At 37.1% G+C, this 23,512-nt stretch overlaps 1 protein-coding gene across 1 annotated transcript; it reads right to left on the bottom strand.

The window, feature by feature from the left end:
- Nucleotides 1-4,469: 4,469 nt before the first annotated feature.
- LOC146136976 (cytochrome P450 7A1-like) lies at nt 4,470-22,517 on the bottom strand. The gene is made up of 9 exons (XM_083395416.1): nt 22,128-22,517; nt 19,899-20,039; nt 15,532-16,039; nt 14,851-15,145; nt 10,052-10,184; nt 9,777-9,901; nt 6,691-6,869; nt 5,800-5,837; nt 4,470-5,733 (listed from the first exon to the last, which is right to left on the bottom strand). The coding sequence occupies exons 1-9, from the start codon at nt 22,205-22,207 to the stop codon at nt 5,355-5,357; spliced, it is 1,878 nt and encodes a 625-aa protein (XP_083251542.1). The 5' UTR covers nt 22,208-22,517; the 3' UTR covers nt 4,470-5,354.
- Nucleotides 22,518-23,512: the final 995 nt, after the last annotated feature.

Raw genomic sequence — 23,512 nt, 5'->3', positions numbered from 1 at the left:
CAGACCCGTGATTTTGTGCAATTTCTTGCAGTTATACTCGATTACGTGTAGTGGTGATTGTTTTGCTGAGTCATTTACTACAGGCCTAACGCAACGCATTGCAGACGCCCGCAACAAATTGTTGAAAATTTTCTTGTTTTCTCTGGGTTTTGTAAGTGGATCAAAGTTTCCGAATTTTAATCCTTGTAGTCGAGACCTTTATTGTTTGGTTTGGACGCCAAAGAAATCATCAAAAAAATGCCTTTAAGAAACTTGGGAATTGATTTGCATATAGTAGTAATAAGCAGGACTGGTAAAAACATAATTTAATCTGGTCATAAAAATATTTTTTCGCCTTTTTGGTAAAATGACCTAAAACAAATTGCGTTATTAGACTTTCACTGCTTACGTAACTGAATGGCTAAACCTGCATTTTTACAATGACATTTAAATCAGAAATGAAAATATAAGAATATATACTTGTAACAATAGTTTTATTAAAAAAGGCACAAATTTGCAAATTTTGCAATCCGCGTTAATTTGTATCAAATCGCAAATATATAGTTTTCACTATGTTAAACCACCTATTAAATTTATGTAAATATTTCAAGCTTTCCAGCAATTATAAAAAAATGGTTTATTTAGATTTCATTCAATTTAAATCAAAGGTTAACCAGCGCTTCAACGTTATATACTTGCCGGTACACTTAGTATTTTTTTCTAAACCCGTTTTTGCGGTATGTTGTGACTCAGGTCCAAACACTTCATCTATAAAACAAGAAAGTAAATTATTACACACCGCCCTTTACAGATGCGCCACGTTGTCTTAAAAATGAGAAAAAAAATTTTTAATTATAATATGATTTATTTTTTATAATTGCTGGAAAAAAATTGATGATTTTTAAGTAATGTTTCGCTGCCATCAGAGTCGCAAAACGGAAGACAAAGAGAAAAATAGCCAATATTGAGTATAGGGAAAAAAAACTGTTTCATCGAATTACAACTTTTCAAATTAACGGTTAATGGTTAACGGTAACAACTTAACATCTTCCAATTTTTCGTTAGGACAGTTAAAGATACACGAGCAATCATATTTTTAGCATCAACTGACAACACAGCAATTTTACTCGCGCGAATGTTACACCCGCTGATTCATCTCAATGAAATCTTCGCCGAGAACGATTTTAATCTAGAACTTTGTACAAGCGAGACTCAAAAATGCGCAGTGTACACAAGCAGTGACTCAACTCGGTGATTTTTTTCCTTTCGGGCCATCAGTGACCAGGCTAGTTTAATGCACGCAAGAGGTGACCTTACAGCTGGCGATTTGTGAAGGCGATGTGCTACATGGAATCGCGCGAAGCAATGTGCGAGGCAACCGCCGTGGCCTGACAGTGGCACCATTCGACAAAGTCTGCCTTACTTTTTGAGCCGCGCTTGGCATGACCTTTTAGTAGTTTTTCGGTACACGTGGCGTCTACGTGAAAAGCAGACGCTATATTTCACGTTAGTTTGTTTTTCGATTTTTTTTAACTTTTTCGCCCTTTTTTTCCTAATTGAGTTGATTTATTTCGCTTGTATTTCTTTATTTGCTCTTTTGTTGTGCATTTTATTGTTTTTCTTAACATAGTTTTTTTTATTTATAAGCGTTTCTTATTTAATTTTTATTATCTTGATTCGGATTTGTTACTCCACTTTGTGCGATTTTCGTTTTTATTTTCCTCTTTCTTTTCATCTTTTATTTATTTATTTTTTATTTTTTACGCTCTTGTGCATTTTGCTAAAAAAACATGTGACACGAATGCAATCTTACTGCTCTGCTCCAAAGAAGTAAACTTTGCTGTTAAAGAGCAACAGTATAGGCTTGTCAATGACCCTTATAGCCCTTAGTGAACGTTTAAGAAAATGAGAGTTGGTTTATGGAAAACACCCACAGTACGCGCTTGTCCGAAAACAACTTGTTTCGTTCTTTCTTTAGAAAGAATAGATAGCTTATGTTGCCAAAACAAAGCAAAAACACCGCAATGATCTGAAAGGAATGTTAGGGCCTATTCCTTCTAACCTAAAACGTATATAATTCAAATTCTATCCAAGTGCTTTGATATATCAAATATCGAACGTTTCCTTTTAAGCATAAATTGTGCTCTATTTGTGACAATTTATTATGCTCTTTTTTGTTTGTTTGTGTAGATATTTTTTTTCTTTCATTTATTGTTAATAGTTTTTTACGCGATTTAATGCAAAACTTTCGTCCATGTTGAGTTTCGATTATCTTGATTCGTATTTTAGCTTTTTTTATCTTATATTTGTTTTTATTATTTATTTATTTATATTTTCGATTTTTTTCCGCTATTTTTGTTCATTTTTTCCAGTCCAAATGACCGCTCAATAATCCTGATGCAAATGCAATCTTTTTGCTCTGCCCACAAGGAGTAAATTTTGCTGTTAAATGCAACCGTATCTGCTTTGTCAATGTACCTTAATAGATTATACAGCCCTCAGTAAAGATTTCAGAAAATAATCTCCTGAATGTAATCTTCTGTTCTTAGTGAGTTTTACGTTTAAAGTGGAAAAGTTTTAAGGAAAAACTGAGAGTTGGTTTATGGAAAACACCCCACGTCAAGCGCTTACGAAAAAATGTAGATTATTGCCCTAGAAAAAGTTGTTCTGTTCTTTCTTTTGGAAAATATACATAGCCCCCAGTTTGCTGCAACAAAGCAGAAAGACCGCAGTGATCTGGTAGGAATGTCGGAACTTTATCCTTCTAACCTAAAACAAATATTCCAAGTTGCATCAGTTACCTTGATTGGGCTTTCGTTGCAAAGGACACAAACCCTCATGTGCACCGAAAAACATGTTAAGCGATTTTTTTTAAAGCAAATGGTGCGTTTATCAAGTAAAAAATACCCAGCATGCTATTGTTAAGGAGGCAGATAGGATTGGATTTATTAAAAATGAATTTACATTAGTCTCGGAAACTTTGTCAAGCGATATACAAAAAAAGTATAATGGACAAGTTTTGTACTGCCTTCAGGCGAACACAGCTTCAAATTCGGGGATTTTCTACCTGGAAATATTTTGTGTAAACGTATGTCATAACAAAGTACTTTATAAAAAACTAAAAATGTTATTAAAAGTGTACTTTGATTAAAGTAATTATTCGCTGCGATTCGCTAAAACAAACCATGAAAGAAATGATTTTTTTCCATGACAATTTTAGGTCGTGATTCGTTAGTGATTGAAAATCCTAAAAATCAACCCCGTTTGAAGCGGCAAAGTATACTTGGCGTTGTTTACCATTTTGAGTCAGGAAATGCAAGCCCACAAACATAGCGACAAGTTGTCTTAAAAAATCTGAGAATTGCTTTTACGTCAAAGTGCTTTCCCTCTTTTTTGGAAAATACAGAATTCAATCTCTAACAGTGTTGTAATGATAAACTAGGTACAGACACCTATCCATTAGAAATCATCATATAGGAAATTGTCGTTCATTACTGTACGACAATGATTTTAATTTTGTCACACAACGGAGCCATTACTTCTATGAAATAATGGAAGATGTAGCAATTAATAAAAACTCGAAAAATTTAACAAAAATCACTAAACAATGATAAAAACAGGTAGGTATACATTTAAACTACTAACTCAAATAGTACATTATTTAATAACTTCAACGAGAGAATATTTTGTGTGTTAAAAAAATAAAAGTTGTGTTTCTCGAAACTTCCACACATATATGCACCCCAAGTTCACAACCCCAGTTTTACAAGTTTACATGCACCTCAGTGAAAAAACAACAAATATGTTTAATTTCCAGTTGATCGAGTTAATCTAAAAAAAGGCACAAAGTGGTTGCAGGTTCAGCTTGAAGTTTCACAATGACACAAAACTAAAAACTAAATTGTTTTTGTTGTCTTTATTTTTATCCTTTTTTGGCTACCGAAATATTTTGCCATAGCTGCAGGTTCCCTGTTGATTCGCTTAATTTGCCGATATCTCTATAATTTTAGAGTAGTAACCGTTTTTAACAATAGTAAGAGAGGACAGATGATAGCAAAATACGTCAGGGCTTGTTAATTTCGACAATTACGTCTTCAGTTTAACGATCTTCAGTGCAACGAGTTTTAAGTAGGGCTATGTCAATCAAATCAAAGTGATTGCACCAGCTTTCTTCGCACATCACACTTAACGTTACAAAATTCGCTTAAATATTGGGGAACTCCATTCTTTATTTAAGGTGATTAAGCTTTGGTTTGACACAGCTTTCATTTTTACAAGTATAGCGGTGACCTTGCAACGATTTAAGAAATGTCTATAATAATCTTCAAAAAGGCCCCTACCCTGCAACCTATAACCGCGGTTCTTCATTTAGGCTTAAGGTAACTTTTTGCTGACATTTTTGTGTGGTCTTTTTGTGGTGCCTCGAAAAAACCCTGAACCACAAAAGGCCGTTTTAAAATAACAAAAGTCGATCGTGTTTTTGTGCTGATTTTATTTCACAAAATAAGTGCGTTTGCGAAACGACAACGCATAATAGGCGATAAGGCGAAAACGGAACGTACAAAAAAACAAAATCGAAAATGCAATATTGGAACATATTAAATCAAAGCAATTGTCACAACAAATGTACAAACCAAATTCTTATGGTTGACAAACAAGAAACCAAACCAAAAATAAATAGAACATTCCAAACATTTGTTCGTTATAACATACTAAAGTTATGTACTAAAATTGTAGCGAATATAGATTGTTTCATTCTAGTCAGCATACTAGTTAAAAAATACAAATTTTACACGTAATTCTTATGGCTTAAAAAATAAACAAATAATCAATTTCCCAAGTATTTTTAGTTATAAGAAATGTTGAACTTGCAAGCAAATCGTATCGTTGCGACATTCTATAGTCAACAGACGAATTCAATCAAAACGGTGAAATGTTTAGTTTATAGCCCCATGAAGTAAACAATGCATAAAAAACACGAAAAGACACAAAATGGCACCAATTCAGTGATTCGGTAAATGCGCAAGAGTTTTACTCTTACGCCGAGAAATAAAATAAGAACAAAAATAGGTCATACGGCGTAAAACATAAAAGCTCAAAATGAAGTAATTAAGTATATCGATGTTGACAAATAATGCAAACGAAACCTTCCGCACCGAAAAATAAATATAAACAGGATTTAAGTTGAGACTGAAACCATTTGGCCGTTGTAGGTAGAAGGCCACTTTTGATAAAAATATTTTCGATCCGTCGATTTATTTTGCTGTTTTATTTATTTGCTTTATTATTCAAACGTTTTGTTGATTTACTTTTCCAATTTTATGTTTTGTACGATTTACTAATTGAATGCAGTTGAAAGGCTACGACCCACTGCCTTAATCGTCCACGTGGTTGTTGTTGTTATTGATGTAGCTGCAGCTCCGCCATTTAATCCTCACCGGCAAGTCCTTTTCGGGTGGCATAACTCCAAATCCGAGGTGCGTGAGATCGAACCCCGGCCTCTCCACGGCCGCCGTTGATCCTTGATCAAAACTTAGCGCAAAGTGCTCGAACATCGCCAGCACGACGAGCTTAATCTCAATCATTGCAATATGGCGCCCGGGGCAGCGCGTTGACCCGTAACCAAAGGTCATGATCGCGCGGGAAGCAGCTATCCTTTGTCCAGCTTTGTGAAAGCGAGTCTTGTGCCTTTGTAAGCCCAGGAACTTGGGAGATCTGCTGTCACCATTACAGCTACTACTGCTGCTGCTTGCGCTGTTGTTGCGGTAGGCTTTATGACTTGAACTGTCCGATGATAAGTTGGCTGAAGAGCTGCCACACTCGCCCTCTCGAACCAGGAAGCGGTCGGGGAAAAAATCCTAAAAGTTTATAACTTTCTGTTAGAAGGATCCTGCATATTTAATTAGGGGGTGGTGTTTCCAACAATTTGCTAGATTATCGGTGATTTGTTTTTTGATTCAGCTAACTGAATAATATTTGGTAATGCGCTATATAGCTTTCTTTTCATTCTGTTTATTCAGCTGTACTATTTTTGTATCGGTATACTGTACGAATGAACAATCTTGTCCAATAAATTAACAATTGTGAAAAATGTTAAACCGGAAAAATTAACATTAATCGACCGATTCAGATAGAAACTAGGAAGAAATATTATTTTTATTATATATACACAAAATTTGAATCTAATTATACAAATCTCACAGAAATCGCCGAAGTAACCATAAAAACGTTATTTTGGATTATTATTTTTAATGCAAACAAATTTTAATAAATTATTTGTGGTTATATTGGGCAACAATGTTGATGTCAAAATCAAGTGACACAACTGAACGACAAATAGTATTACAATATCAAATAAACTTTTAACGACCGTGCTTTTTAGGTCAAAATAACATATTTTTTTTATTTAATTCCCACTCTGGCCGAATGATGAATCCCGGTTGAGCGAAAGTTCGTCAATTTTGTAGCATAATGATTGGAGGTTGTAGCAAGACGTAATAAGAATATCAAAGCCCATATAGAAGTAGGTATCATTTTAAACGTTTCGAATAACTCTTTATTCATTTTCAACATCAACTTTCATCAACTTGAAAAGGGACTATGTCGTTCAACTTTGCCACCTGATTTTTAGACTAAAAGCGTTTTTTTGCTCGATTTTTTTAATTTGACCTACACTGGTTAAACGAGACCTTTTTAAACCTGAACACCTACGTTCGGGTTTTTGTATATTTCCTCGTCCATATGTGTAACTTGGGCGAAGAAAGTGGTAAAATCCCCTTTCCTGATGACGTACTTGCGTCCACTGACAGTCTTTACAACACAATCTGATGTCGCTCTGCGTAAGCTCATGCTGGAACCTGTCAGTCTCATCGTTTCCTTGAAAGCACCGTCTTAAATGAAAATAAGGTATGATTTACAACTTTCCATTGGTCTGTGTTGTGAACAAGTCTTTTTGAAATAACTGAATTCCCATTCAAGTCGTTTGTAAAATAACTTAAATCCAAGTCAAGTATTTTTTAATAATACCAAGTCTAGTCCCAGTCATATTATTGTAAATTGCCATCCAGACAAGCATTCATAGCATATATATAAACAATCGATTATTTAACTAATAAGACTACGTCATTCAAATATTCTTTTTTTGTGGAGTTCTAGAGTGGCTTCAATATAACTTTTTAGCTTTGTACAAGGTGTGCAATTTGTTTTTTGCTCCGGCTAAAAAGTTCGGGAACCGCTGATTATTATCTTATGCGAGTATACACCATAGCGCGTTAAATAGACCATAGCGCGTCAAATTCAAGATTGTTCAATCTCTGAGCTTTGAACTAAATCTGATCGCTGTGCATCGTGATCTTTTAATGGAACGCGAATATCGAAAGTAAAATCAACCCCATTTAACCCCGTTCTTTGGTGTGTGGGGAGTGATAAAGTAACTCTTTCAATCTTTGCTAAAAGCCGTATTCGTCTAAATCTGGAAAATCAGGTGGCACTGTTTAACCCAAAAATTGTATTGAAATCTTTACAAGCTTTGGCACAATCGTGCTTTATCAGGTTCAAGCACAAATCGATTTCTATTTTTTACTTTAAAGACCTGTTGAAGCGTTGTGTGAAACAATATTTAAAGACATAAAAATAATATTTAAACGCGTTCAACACCAATATCAATGTTTTAAATAAAACTACGGTTTAAAAACCCTGATATAGCAGTTTTGAGTTTGCTTTGAGAGATATTGGTCGGGATGAAACGTGTTTGCCACTTTTCGAAGTTGTATTTAAATTCTTGATGCCAATGTTGTGACTTGAATGGTTGTCCGAAAGCTTGTCAAGATTTTAAAACAACTTGTCGTTAAACAGTGCCACTTGATTTTTTAGATTAAGCTGTTCAACTATACTTTTGTTTAATGATTTATTAATATTTTAATCATTAACGCTTGAATACTTTATGTTGGAAATTAAATGTTAGTGAAATGTGATCGAAAATTTAAGACTTTTTTGCAGGGTATTACTTAAAAGAATTCCCAAGAAAAGAGAATGCCGTTTTTACCGTTCAAAATTTAAATAATGAAGTTAGGTAACTAAACCCTGTTGAGTTAACGGCGAATTTAATGAAGAAAACAATTCACTAAAAATTTAAACAAAACAACCTCATCAACCTGGTGTAAATTAAATATTAGGTCAAATATTTATCAGACAATATCTAGGTGTAAAAAAAAGGACGATTTCGACTTAACGCAATTCTTAACAGCGTTGACGGTTTAATCCGCTAAGCTGGTAAAATAACAACACGCCATCCACTTATCACGTGACAAGCTTACCGAAGCGCGTCGAGTGACGTCACATTTAAAGTCTAGAGTCTAGACCAGTGGTTCTCAAATTTTTTAGCTCGCGGCACACAAAATGTCTTTAACTATTTCGCCGACCACTTTTAACAGAACAACAATTGTAATTTTAGAATCGCCATTAACACACGACAAACTACATGTGCAATGGATATAGTGTTAAGTCTAAAATGCTTGCGTGTATGCCTATTGTTAATAGAGATACAAAAGAAATTACAAAAAGTTTCGCGGCCTACTTGACAATCTTTTGAGGTACACTAGTATGTCGCGTCACACAGTTTGGGAATCACTGGTCTAGACTCTAGACAACTGAATGCCGCAAGCCAGTAAGAAAATGGACTTTGACCTTGTGGCGAGCGCGTGAGAATAGAAGCTGATTCGCCGGTTTTCAGAACGATATATTAAAAAACTTTACTGGCAATTAATTAAGACTATGGCGAGACTTCCATTTTGTTAATTTTGTTTGTTTTGTCTTATTATCAACTTTCGGTTTAGATTTCTTATGTTTAAGGCCTTCGGGCGAACGCTTATTTTCTTTCTCTGTCTGTCTTTTGAGGTACCTGGCACAAATTTTGCCTCGGTTTGCCGCGAGCGTTTTTTTATTTGGCACACAATTTAATTTAAGACGAAATGAAAATCTGAAAGAAACCGACCTTTTTGTGGCAATAATGTGTAATTTAGGTGTTTTTGGAGCATAATGGTTGGAGGTTGTAGTAAGACGTAATAAGAATATCAAAGCCCATACAGAAGTAGGTATCATTTTGGACGTTTCGAATAACTCTTTATTCATTGAATAAAGAGTTATTCGAAACGTCCAAAATGATACCTACTTCTGTATGGGCTTTGATATTCTTATTACGTCTTAGGTGTTTTTAGTTTGAAATTATGCGTTTTATTAGGAAAAACAACCATATTTTTGGGGTAAATTTAGATTTTTTTTAACTGCTCAAAATGTAACGCAGCATTTTTGCGATTGTAACGCTTCTTTAGAGGAAACAAAAATGTCAGTTATTTAGCAAGTTTGTAACGTACGTTAACAATGCCTAAACAAGGTGACAACTTTAGTTGTTGATTCGAGGGTGAAAAAGAAAACGGAATGACGCTTTACGTTTGAATCAGAACGAAACTTTGAGATACTAAGTTTGTCAGAAAAAATTTATCCTAATTCACAGCTCTGATTGATTTAAGCCGGCTTTAAAAATTCTTGATCGGCCGAGCAGTAAATAGTCCTTACGTTATTTCTAACGGGCAAGGGTATTTATAATTTGAAGCTAAACGAACCTTATCCAAATATTTTGTCATTTATTCATTGAACACCGTCAGACATCATTTAAGCTTTGCGTATAACTCTTTAAAACGTGACCGACGTTTTGTAGCCAAAGCCGAAAAGGAGATGTTAACCGGACTTGAACCTTTAAGAAGCCTTTAAGAAGTTGAATAAAGAATAAAGGATTTTACCTAAGATCACCATCTTGTCCAGATCCTTCTTCTTCACATTTAAGATGTCGCTCATATCCGGAAGAAGACGCCGCTCTTCTTTGGACGCCCCATCAATCAACGAATGTCTCCTCAACTCTTCATGGCTCCTCCATTGGAGTCCATCCCTGCTCCGCAAACTCCTTCTGGTCTTCCCATTCCTTGAGAAGGTCCTTATCGATCCCGGACTCTCAAAAGATCTTCCCTTATCCTCCCGACCGCTTCTGGCTCTTTCCTCCTGTCTGAATTCCATGTACTCCTCCATCACTGCTCTTCTCGCGTCCGGATTCGCAACGAGGTGGTAGAGCGTCCAGAAAAGAGCCGGAGCAGTGTTTGCTTGAGCCGACCAGAGGATGATCATAAGATGTCGGGAGCGTTGCTCGTTGAAGTCTGGAAAACATCCAATGATTTGGTTAATAATTTAATTGCATTATTATTTTTTGTATTTCATTTATTTGATCTTTGAAGCATAATGTTTGGAGGTTGTAGTAAGACGTAAAAAGAATATCAAAGCCCATACAGAAGTAGATATCATATTGGTTAATGAATTATTTTTACCATTAATTTTTGTAAATCATTATTTGATCTTGGCACATGTAAATCTTACAAAAAAAATATGTGTTTAGAATCTTTCCCTGCAACAACACACATAATGACGACGATAAAAGTTCGAAACGTTGTGATATTGTACAACATACAAGGGCGTTCGGCCGAGTTACCAATTTTCATAGTTGAACTTTTTATTTTGATGTAAATGACTTGGATTGAAGTTGATTTGCCCTAATAATGATTCGACTATGACTGGGACGTTACTTGGGCAACTGATGACTTGAAAAGGGACTTGACTTGTGATTTTTTCTGTAAATACTTGACTTGGACATGAGTTATTTTTTAAATACCTTGACTTAGATTCAAGTCGTTACAAAATGACTTGTTCAAAAGACTGGTGTTACGAGAATTTTTATTATGAAAACGAACATTCTTTTGAATCTTATTAAGGCGGTTAATCTAAAACATTGCGAAGTAGGTCACGAAGATATAGATTAGATCCCCAAAAGAGATAAAAATTCCAAGAAAACGTTCGGCTTTAATCGCATTGCGCCCAAAATTCCTCGGCAATTGTAGCGCCTTTTCGAAAAACGGGAGTGGTCAGACCAGTTTACTGGTTTGCTGTCAAACTGAACATGGCTAATAGAACTATCACCCAAGCAGTTTGCATATGACCAGTGGTTCCCAACCGGGGTGACGCGGCACACTGGGTTGCCATTTCGAATGCACAAGAGTGATTTTGAAAAATCGAGACTTTTACTCAAATTGTAGGGCCTCTCCATGCAAATCTTTGTGTTTAAGATTAGAGTATTATATTAAAATAATACTTTTCTAAATTGTGCACAGTTGATTTGTATTGTTCCACTTTCGTACACATTTCAGCAAACGTAATGAAAATTCCTGTTTGTGTGCCGTCATCTAATTATTATTTCTGAGGGTGCCATAAGCCACGAAAGGCAAAAATGCAGGCAATTCAGCAACGAAAATGCAGTAATTATTGTCTCCCAGGCCACAAAAACCACAGGTGGCAAATATGGATGTTCGATTGCCGACCTGGTGTTATATTTTGATACAGATACCCGATAATTTTGGTAAAAAGAGCAGGTGTCCAAGTTGGTACCAATTGTACGCAGTGCTGGTCAAATAAGTAATAATAATGAATTTAAAAAGTTCGAAGGTTTAGTTTTTCAGGTTTGTTAAATCAAAATTTGTTATAGCTTATAAAAGTATACTTTTCATTACCTGTTAACTTACTCGTTTTGTAAAAAAATCGATACCTACAACCGAAATCTTGGGCAAAAACATTGCTTTAGATCCGTTACCAAATGACGAAATAATGGTCATTATAGGCAAAATTAATGACAATGAAATATTTAAAGGATTATTTATTTTTTCCTAGTTAAGATGGTAAAAGCGTTGAAAAGTTTAGTTTTCCTTCAGTTGTTAACTTATGCTGATTTTCTTACAAAATTTGTATTTTTTGGTAGAAATCGCCGTGTTTGCCAACCAAGGCTGAAACTCCAGTACTAATTAGGTTTCAGTAAGCTACCGATACGATAAAAGATGTCCGATAATACTGGATCGTGGCCGATACCCGATACCAGGTTAGTGTCGATAATCGTCCGACAAAAAAAAAATTAAAAAAAAACTTTAATGCCGTAATTTTGTATCGGAACGAATCACGATATTTTTGTCCAGAATATCGGGTATCGGCATCGGAATAAAATGTAAGTATCGGACACTTCTATATACAGTACGACCCTATAGTATCGGACGATTACAGAAACTAGCACTTGGAAGCGGCTGTAGCCTCAGGTGCTAGATTAACATGAACCTCTATAGCTTACCAGTGCAGAGAAACAGCAAAACTCGTCCAAAGGCCGCATCAACCGCAAGTTTGCCGCGATAAGCGCAACCGCGATGGACCCGGGCGTGAGCTTCCTTGCACGCGTTCAGCAGCAACAAACGTGTTGCGGTTTATAGCGGCTGCGGTGGCTATCCGCGGTAAAATGCCACTTGTTTTGCCTCGGGCGCACATTAAGTTAACATTTTGACCGGTATTATTATTATTTTTTATCAACCGCCGGCTTGCACAGTTTGTTGCCACTTCAGTCTTATCGTCAACACTTTGCCTTCGTTTTCGTGTTTTATATAAGGTCGCTGGTTCCGTTAAACTTTTAAGGCGGAATGCGTAGAATTAACTCGCTTGACTTGCATTTTTACATAACAAATCACTTTGCATGACCGCATGATAAATCGCCTAATGTGTCAACCACACTTTTTTATTCTTTACACCATATTGGGATGACAGATACTTTGGTATTTTTAAATACTGACATTTTAAGCAAAAAAATTACGATTTAATCCTTACAAATGACGTAGTTAATATGAGCAACAAATAAGTGGAATGGTGATGATTTTTAGAGTAGTTTCTTTTTATCGTTAAATCTATTTATTTTTCATTTTTAATACATTAAAAATGTACCCTTCAAAGAAGGGAACTGTATACGCTAAGTCCGAAATATATAATGCAAACATTTATTTGGCATCGGGTATCGGCTATGATTAGATAAATTGGACATCCTTATTTTAATCCATTCGTAAATACTTTTTTGCCGACTTACATTCCCCCTTTAAAGACAGCTGTTTCGCTTTATGTTAATGCTTTGTGTTACTGTTACGGTTTAAAATTAATTAAGTTCTTTCCTTCCCATAGATGCAGTTAATAGTCACTCTTTTGACACCAATTAATTAATTTTATAGTCTTCACTGTCAAATTAAGTGATATAATTAAACAAATTTTCGGTAATATTTGGGTATCTTTAATAAGTTTACGAACTATTTTGATTGATGTTGTGTAGTCATTGGAATGTTATGTAAGGTTTAGATTGCAGTGAGGTCATCAAATGAAATATTTAAAACTAGTATCGTATTGCGTTTGCACTATTAACACAACGAGGGTTTGAAAACGGAGCCAAACACTTATGTAGCTGGGCAAACAATTTCAACGAATCTAACGAATCTCGGGATTACGGTAAAGCGCCAGGTTACCGTTAACTAAACACGCAGATCCGAGTTACTGAGGCAGTTCAAGGCAAATCCGACAACTCCATTGTTTTTCACGATCCGGCTGTAAATTTGGCAAACCTTGCAGCCGAAATTATGCGGCCCATGTTTATTCCTCAACCATTCAAAAGCTAATGACGCATTAGGAGAAAAATTCTCTTATCTGAAATGAAATGCAGTCCAACGAAGTGGCAGCGCACTTGACCTGCCGAATTTTAAACTGGACCATGTAAACTTCATATACAGTTTGCGTCATCAATTTTTTCGCATTCGCTCGATTTTGTCTCAATAAAAAATGCTTGACAAGTAATGTTTTTATTATTTCAAGGTTTTCTGATATAGTTAATAATTAATCGTACACCATCTATTCTTAAATAGTGTGATTCTTAATCGTGCCGTGGAAATTTCGCAGTTTAAAAAACTAGCTCAATCGTATTATTACAAATAGGAAAACAGTAAGAATGCGAAAATTTAATGAGCGAAAAGGTGAAATAGTGTTAATGAAGGTGAATATTGTTTTGTAGAAAGTTGCCCCGAATTTTTTTCCGCAGTGGGACGCAAGCTAGAAAAGTTTTCCAACCAATGCCACCCAGGAACTGTGAAGGTTTTACAGAATTTGAAGCACACAATGGTCATTGAAGTGTGTACTCATATACAACATTGAAGGAAACATTGCGGGCCAAAAGGGAGCTTAGATTTTATACCTTTACCCACCAAATTACAGTCGGATAAAAGTTGGAGGAAAATGCTCGGCCGAGCACAAAATAAACTTCCGTGAAGCGAAAATTTCGAAACCACAACTATCTCGGGGGGTCTCCTTCATAGTCGCTTGCACATTGTCAGGTCGAGCGAAAAATTCTGGCTAGGCTGCCTGCGCTAAACAAATACGCGCAGTGGGGTTTTTTCAATGCTATCGACTTACCTTGAGCATTGAACCGGCACATAAGTTATCGGTGGGCATTTGGGTGTGTATACAACAAGTAACCCCCCCCCCCTCCCAGAACAACAACTAAACCCCCTCAGACAAAGTGCTAAACCTGGAAAATCGGGCTGGCGTGCCCAACGTTTGTGTTTTGCTGCGTGCTGTGACCTTGTCGGCATGCCAAGGTCAACCTTGCGTGTTGCGTCTAATGCGCCGAATCAGTATTTTTTTTTGTTCACCTTTAAATCGAAAATTCTTCGATTGGCTGTTTAGAAGCGAAACTGGTGCTTCGGTATTTTAAGGTTGCTAAATTGGATTTGTAAAGATTAACCTTAGGAAGTTTTTTTCCCGTAAATAATTTGCATTATAACCTTTAAATAGATTATAGCTTCAACAATCCTAAATTTAATATTTTGTTCCGGATGCTTTTGCAATTCATCACCGTAAAATCCATTTTTTGTACAAAAGAAAGATCGTCGCATCACACAAGAAACAAAATAAATGCTATAACGAACCCACCGACTCGCGGATTGACGTTTACGATGTCGGCGATCAGCTGTGACACGTGACTCCGTTCCGCCCAATTAATTTCTCCGATCATGGCCAGGATTTGTCTGAGCGCCTCCTTAACGTCCGGAAGGAAATGGATGGGGACACGGTCCACCAGGAGCGAAGATTTACGGAAGTAGATTTGGAAGACCTCGTAGAAGCGGTCCGTCTCTTCAGCGCTGCGTTCCGGGTCCGGGAGAGAGCCGAAGAAGAGGTTGAAGGTTACATCGAAGATGACTCGCTTGCAGAAGTCGTAGAGCTCCACCTGCGCGTTTTTTTAATTGTTTAAAGGTCTCCCCAAGATTTGAATCGACAGGTCATGCTAACAGTTTTTACATAAAGGCGGTGAAATTGTAGTCCAGCAGAAAGTAAAAAAATAAAATATATATAAATTTCTTTTGGGGGGGAGAACATTGTTCTGAACAGGGGGGAACATTGTTCAACCTACAAGACTGTTTTTAATGCATGCAATCAGCACGTAAGTTATAAATACACTGAGTTTAATTCGTATTATTACAATTTTATTTACTTCCGTCGGCCATTGTAGACAGGGGGATGCGAGAAAATTTCATGAAAGCTCAGGGTATACGAGCGTTAAATAGGTTAAGAAACACTGGCATACTAAGCACAGTCCAAATAGAACTAACCAACCTTGCTTCCTTCCCCGTCCAGTTTCATTCTGCCCAGGTTTCGTCTCAGCGCGGTCACGACAACACTCCTGGCAACACAGCAGAGCTCAGAAAGCTGCATGGAGCCCCTCAGGTTCTTGTCCATGGAGTGGGGCACCGTGTTGGGGTCCATGGCGCGCGGTACGGCCCCAACTCGGGTTGAATCAGCCCCAGTTTTATCCAAATCGCCGCTGGGTACATTTTCACCCAGTTGAGCACAGTCTCCATTGTCAAAATTATCTTTGTGCTCTGTTTTCACATTTTTAGTGTTTTTAGCATTTGTCCCAGCCAAGGCTGAAAGTGCTGATTGGATAGCCTCGGTTAACGTCTGGTAAAGCGAGGCTGTAGGTTTCTTCTGCTGCTGGTTGTGTATGCTGTGTTCGTTGCCCACCATCCTTGTCACGAAGTCTCCGATAATCTCGCGGTGGTCGAGCGCCTTGCATTTTTCCAGGCTCCGCACATCCAGCGGGTTCATGAACACGTGTGTGTCCCTAAAACGCGCGAAAAACAAATTGTTTTTAAGCTAACACTGTGTGGTGCTAATTAATTGTCAGCGGTTTATAACCTGGGGGCTGCAATTTTAGAAAATTACATGAAAGAATTAATATTATTGCTGATAACCTGAATATTAATCTTTCGACCTTACGTAGCTTGAAAGCCAAATCAAAGCCAATAATTCGACTAAATCGACATCATTCTAAGGTTTCTATTTGTGCGTGTATCACTAAGGAATGCGTTAAATCAGTGAAATCAACCTCAATTATATGGACAATCTGCAATTACGGGCTACCTACATCTCCAGGCATTTTAAAGTGTTAAATATATTTCGTTTTCATTTCTTTTGTTTTGGTAAATAGGCATTGTTTTATTGGAACGTTGGAACAATGAGCTGCATTAGAGGCTTTAAAATGAGCTGTACCCTTTTTATGTGCAACACATTTACAAACGGCTATAGAAACTCAGAATAAAATTAATTACGTCCCATCGTTTGTAAGTGATGATTTAATTTGCTTCTCAGTCATATTATTAAAGAAACGTCTTAATCAAAATAATGTCGATCCACTGGACCTTTTTGGCTTTGCAATTTTTTATCAAGCTACATTACAGATCCGTGCATATAGTGTACATATTGACGATTGTGTCATTGAACAGCCCACGCAATACTATTTGAAAATGCTTTGGCAATCTTCTTAACATGGAATGACTTAGAATTCAAGTTTCAATTGCGCGTAAAAGCAAAACTATACAGCCACAAATGTAAACTTATATGGCCCCATTATACCAGTTGAAAATATTAAACCTATGTACTAACGCATGACCATTCATTTCCCCATAATACATTGAAGGACATTCCTAAACAGTGAACAGGCCTTAGCTGGGCGACTTGCACCAATTAAAATCGCATGTGCATAGCGGCAACCTTTCACGAAGATTTGAGCTATAGCGTGTGTGACATGGCCTGAAGGAATTTGGTAACTGGCTCAGTAAAACAGCAACTGGTCGGCATTATTATTATCATCGCATGTTGCGCCTGTTTGACCCATAACCGGATAAAAACAGGTTTGAATTAAAACCGCAAGTCTCTTAGGTTTGGCGGTTTGGGCTCACCACAAAAATTTTCTTGTTTGAAAAAAAAATTTTATTACAAATAATTTTTTGGCACTTTGATTAAATTACAAGTAGAAAATAGGAAAAATAATCGATTAAAACTGGAATCAATGTCACCTTGTAACACCATAAAATTCTTGCACCGCCGAAGTTAGGCAATTGGAAAATTCTTATTTTATAATATACAGTTTGCAATAGATTTAGTATGTGTTTCCACAACAGAATCTTGCTCTACAACGGAACACATATTGCCGACTATAAACGTCCTAAAAGTTCACAAATACCTTGAGAAGCGCACCGCTTTAATCAGCAACCAGTCAGCAAGGTCTAAAACTTTAAATATTAATCTGTATTCGACACACGAGTCAATAACATCATGAGTTTATCTGATTCAATTGAATTCAAATAAATTGAAGATGCCATTCATTCATATTGCGAAATGCATATTTAACTTAAAAGTTTTAGACTTTTCTGACTGATTGTTGTTCGAAGCGAAGCGCTTCTCCAATTATTAACTATAGCTATACGAAATTTTGAGATTCTGACACAAAACAGCATTTATGCGGGCAACATAATACCGTTAGTTTCAAGTTTATTGGCGCCAAACGTACAGTCGAGGTTGGAAGCACCTAAGTTAAAAATGCGCACTTCGAAGCGGCATTTCCGTTTGTTCTTGGCTAGAGCATAGAAACAAGATATTTCCAAGTATTTCGCGTCTGTTGACTAGATGTTTTTAGGGTTGAACTTGGTGCAACGGTTTAAAGGCGGGATACGCTCAATTTGCAAGGTGTTTTCGCCTTGTCAAGCGCGACGGCATGGTGGCGTGACTATGGACCACTTTTTCAGCTTGACCTCTCGCCTACCTCTTTTACAAATAACGGAGAACTTCAGCGTTGTTTTTAATTAAAAATCTCGCTACAACAATAGATTATTCAGAAATGTTCATTGATTTTTGGCATCTGAGCGTAAAAAAAAACAGAAAATGTATGGGGGGGATGGGTTAAAATAGCCTACAAATGGTACCTCCCAAAAAGCTGTAAAAAGTACGTTTTGACAAGCTGGTATAAGTATAAATGATTGAGGATAGCTTACACGTGTAATTATCAACGAAATATTCAAACATCCACAAAACAACCTCGCCCGGCCCGCGAGCCGTATAGCTTGCCCAGGTCGGCTCTAATATGGAAAAAACGGCTCTAATATGGAAAAAATCCCATAAAGAACCTTACGTCAAACGATCTCATTCCTTAAATCAAAGAATGGGCATCACCGAGCGATTCTCAAACACCAGTGACCCTCGAGAAATTCTGCGTCTCGAAACTTTTCGGTAATTTCGGAAAATAATCTTTTTATGTTATAAATTGGAATTCAGGGAATCAATTGACAGTATAAATTAATGTTTTGTTGTGTGCCGCAAATAGTTCTTGACTTTCCAAGTGTGCCGCAAACGAATAAAGTTTAAGTAGCACTGACTCTTACTGTTATCATTAAAACAGCAAGAAAGAATGGGCATTATTTTCAATATGTGAGTTGAAGAACAAAACGAAGCAGACCGAAGCGAGCAAACCACGAATCTCTCAGCACGTTCACGGCGGTTTGTTTCCAGACTTATTATTGCGCTGTTTTTTCGGCCTGAGACAAAGGACGGTCGCATTGCGTGCACTTGGCCCATCTATCACTTTGCGCGCCGCCGATTGAGCGACACCGGTCGGGTTTGCACGGGAAAAAAATATATAGTGGTGTCTGATTCCGTGTAAATATAGTGGTGTCTGATTCCGTGTTTGATCAGGGCGGACAAAAACGAGTGACCGACACCGAAAAACGTCATTGCTCTATGCTTAACTATAGGCAAATTTCGTTAAATTGAAACGTGACAGAAGGAGATTTTACTTGTAAGTGTGACCATCCGCTTGTTTATGTGTGTTTGATCCGGTGTCCGTGTGTTTGTGTGTTGATTGATAAAAACCGACATAATTACAACAAAGCATGGTACGACCTCGCAAGTATATGACGTACTATGTTTAACCAAGGCATTTTTTAACGTGTGTGTCATGCGAAAAATAAGGACATATTTGTAATCATTTCTTACCGGATACAACACCGCAACAGTGAAGAAGGTAACTATCAAGTCGAAATTTGCTTCCGCGCGAATCAAGCTCGGTATTTTCGATTTTTTATTTCCTATTTTCTGAACAAATTACATTTCAATACAACACTATAGATTGGTCCATTTGCTTCGTTGAATTGCAAACTATGGCTGCGGTGCACAAAAATAAATTTCGAATAAGTGCAAATACTTATTATATATATTGTTTTTCCATTGGAATCGAGTATCACCATCGATATGACAATATGGGATTTATTTTTCGGACAGGACGCTTATTAATTTCATATCGACTTGTAATGCCCTGTAGGCATGTTATATAACACTATCGCATGCCTGTTTTAATGAATCAGAATTTTCGACAACAGCTTTTTCTTGTTTCATTACTAAAACAACTGGACAGTATTTTTTTATTTAAAAGAGTTTCTAAAGTGTGATACTGATAACCATTATATTTTACTTTTGATTTATTTTACTGTATATAGAAAGCTAAGAATATTAAACGCTCTTGTGCGAAAGCTTGCGAAAGTTACAAGACAAAGTTTCGTTAAACAGTGCCACCTGAGATTTCTATTTACACTATTGCAACCGCCATTTTATATCACTTCGTGTGCAAATCAAATAGTTCAACCGCTCACCATCCGGCCAGCTCGATGGTGAAAACGTCGCCGAGTTCTTGCTGCAGACCCTGGAGGTAGCCGAGCGGGTTTTTCCCGAAGTCGAAAGCTGAGCCAATGTAGGGAAGGGGGTGGTGGACCAAAGGGGGTTCCCCAGACCGCCTGTCAATGGAACGAAATTAACATTTAAGGCCAATTGCTAAGTAAGCGGGAATTTTGAAACAAGGTGTTAATTTTGACAAACAGACTTGGTCAGATTTTTGACCTGGCTTTATTATAAGTGACCGTGTAATTCAGGCTAAGCTAAACACCTTTTGCGTCAAATCGCGGCTTGAGAAAAAATAAGACAGAAAAGCTGCTTTTCAATTAAACTTATTGTAAATTAAACTATTTTTTTTCTTTTAAACCTCTGTCACTATAAATTGAAAATCGAAGTTTAAAAACACGAGTTTTACACGTTAATGCAACAGCGGTCGACAGACAAATAGCTGCAGGCAAAATTTTCGAATTCCAAAAGATCATTATCTTTGTTGCAATTAACAGAAATCAATCATAAAGTGCTAACGCTATAGCTATCGCCGAAAGCTCAACTATTACACTTGTGCGAATTGCAAAAAGTACAAACAACAGTGACACAAAAAAAGGAAGACACACACAGTCACGCACACATATGTGTTTAATAACGACTGTAGCCTAGTCCCTCGGAATCTGCTTTTCGACAACGATTACGAAACTTACTGGCTTCGAACCTCACTGCAGGCAAGTTGTTATTTAGCATGCCTTGTTTGCATCCTTGAACGACAGATTCAGTTAGTCTGCGATGAATTTTCGGTGTGGTGTTAAGAAGACAAGCTCATCCAATTATAACAGCCTTCCTTAACCTGGGGTAAATTTACCCCAGTGTGTAAATTTCCTCGTTTTAGGGGGTAAATAGGCTATTAATCGAATTATCCACATCAGTTAACGGGACAGAAAAATTGTGCAAGCTGTAGGTATTGGTAGCCTATACTTTCCTATAGTTCAGATCAACTGCTAATTCGAAGCTAGTAGCCTATTGATTCTTTGTCGTTTAGTGTCGGTTACGTTATGCTTCGCCAATTTATGTTATTTTATTTTATTGGCAACATCCTTATCACTTAGTTTCTTGATTCGTCGTTGCCAAACAGCAAAGGCTATATAACTGATGAAACGTTTTTCAATATATGAGCACGATTTTATATATTGGAGGTAAATCTAATATTCATCTTTGCTATAAGGGTAAAACATACAAACAAAGTTAAAAAAACCCGATTTATAAAGAAAGCTATTATCTCGACAAGCGATCGCTTAATTTTTCGCACTGTTCACTCGCACTGAGAGTTTCGGCAAAATGAACTGATTCAAAAATGCCCTTCGGGTTTGCAACAGCGCGTCGTTATAACCACAGAGGTTAAACTGTATGACGCTAAACATAAATGTGGATCAGTTAAAGACGATAGATAAGTTAAAAGCCTTTGATTTTGGCTAGCGACAAAAGATACAGGTCGGGCGGGTTTTTAGGGCACTTTGAACGCGGTATTCCTAACTTGTTGAAGTTATCTGCTTGCATTGCAGGAGAATATTGCGGCAAATTGGGGCCATACAAGTTCGACGGAGTCACTATAAAAGCTCTATGTAAAGCATACTTTTCCATCAAAGCGGTACGCATATATTTTGCCTAAACCAGCATATTCACAGTTTGCGAAACTATATTTATTGAAGGTATTTTTCTAATAAGGAACCTGCAGTTAAACACATATTATCGGATGTCTGGTATTAAATATGTGCTTTAGTGACTAATATTTAAAATTTAAAACCACAAACTATAATCCAGTGATACCCTAAGTGGGGCCCATTAAACAGTTTTCTGATGACCGCGACAAAAAAAATTTGTTGTTATTCAAACGAGCGTAGCACGTGCACCAATTAAACCAAGCTTCGCGTTGTATATTATTAAGATTTTTGTAATTTTACAAGGTATTTTTGTATGTTTTTCGAAGATTTGTTAAAAATGCTACCTACTTCTGCATGGGCTTTGATATTCGTACAGGTCTACATAAACCTCAAACCATTATGCAGAAAAGATTATTTTTGTTATAGAACCATCGTGGTATTCAAACAGTTGAAAATTGCCATTTTTATGGGAAAAAAACAAACATAACGAATTGAGGCGCATGCACCAATCTAATCAAGAATAGCGTTTAGTATTTTATTAACATTTTTGTTTCTCACCTTTTTCGCTGTCTTCGCAAGACCAGGAATGCCACGAGATTAAAAGCGACCAAAAAAGTGCTTAAAATAGCTCCGAGCATGTTTTCACTTGCAAATTGCCCGAAAAGCGTGCTAATTACAAGACGAAAGAGCTAAAAGCGTGCCACTGCCATCATCATTATTATCGGCATAGGATTTTGGTCACAAATCAAGCGTCTGCGAAAAGCCACAGGTTAATTGCAATCTTGAGCTCGATTACGGCAGATAAACCAAAAATATACGCGGCCGAAAAGAACATGCTGCTCATGCTTTAAGTATAAGGTCTCGAGCGTTTATTTTGACCAGCGATTTCCGAGAAAAAATTTTTGCCGATTTTGTTTCTCCAGAACGCGTCACAAGGTTTCAACCGCAGCTATGTTTCAAGCCTTTTCGCCTGTTTTCTTACGAATCCGCTAATCCGTTTCAAGTTCTGGTAAATTCGCTGACGTAAAAACCGAAATTCGCTATATTTTGCATTGTTGCAATATTAAAACTCACGACCTTCCAATTTTGCTAACGTTACAGTCTTAAAAATCTTTCGAGACGTATTGCCGACTGAACCTCATATGCTTAGAATTAGCGTTGCAAAAATGTTGCAACTTTGTTGAGCTGCCTCAAATGCATAACTTGCGGACAAAATATAACTCACTGAGCAAAGCTTTTAAGCCTTTGAACGATCCTCAAATCATCGCTCAGTTTTTCACGCAAAAACGCGCATACTTAATAACTTAAATGGGGGATTATGAATCCCTTTAAAGCAGCGCATATAATTTTGCCTCTCCAACAGACCAGCGTTCATAACAGTTTATGAGGGCCTAAGCGAGCCGCGAAGATTTTAAAGCACGAGTTATGGCTCACGCGTAATAAGACGAAACCAGGCAAAGTTCCGTTGGTCTAATTAAGCGCCGACTTTAGAAAGATATCGAGCAAAAAATCACCGACCGCGTCTGCCTTTGCGCTTCGACGCTACGTTGAACTGATTGCTTGGCTGACGCTCGGGGCGCCTTTTTATGAACGGACGGGAGAAATATATCGGCGCTTGCATTTCGAGCGAAAGACCTTGCTCCGGCGGCGCAGGCGCGAAAAAATGCCCGGGACGATTTTGGGGAGAGAGAAACGCGCAAAAAACAAAACTGGCGAAGAAAGTTTGGTGTCAAGCCACGATGAATTCGCCGAAAGATCCCAAAACCCGAATTCGCTGTTATTGCGTTGTTAAAAATTGATAGCTGTTGACCTTCCAATTTTGCTAACGCCATATACAGTCTGTAAAACTTTCGAGTCTTATTGCCGACTAAACCTAATTTGTTTAGAATTAAAGCATTACAAAAAAATTTCTACTTATTTAAGCTGCCTCAAATGCAAAACTT

The sequence above is a fragment of the Ascidiella aspersa genome, chromosome 8 (assembly GCF_963924565.1).
Source record: "Ascidiella aspersa chromosome 8, kaAscAspe10.2, whole genome shotgun sequence".
NCBI classification, from domain to species: domain Eukaryota; kingdom Metazoa; phylum Chordata; class Ascidiacea; order Phlebobranchia; family Ascidiidae; genus Ascidiella; species Ascidiella aspersa.
The sequence above is the reverse complement of the archived record's forward strand: the minus strand, read 5'-3'. Positions and strand labels throughout refer to the sequence as shown.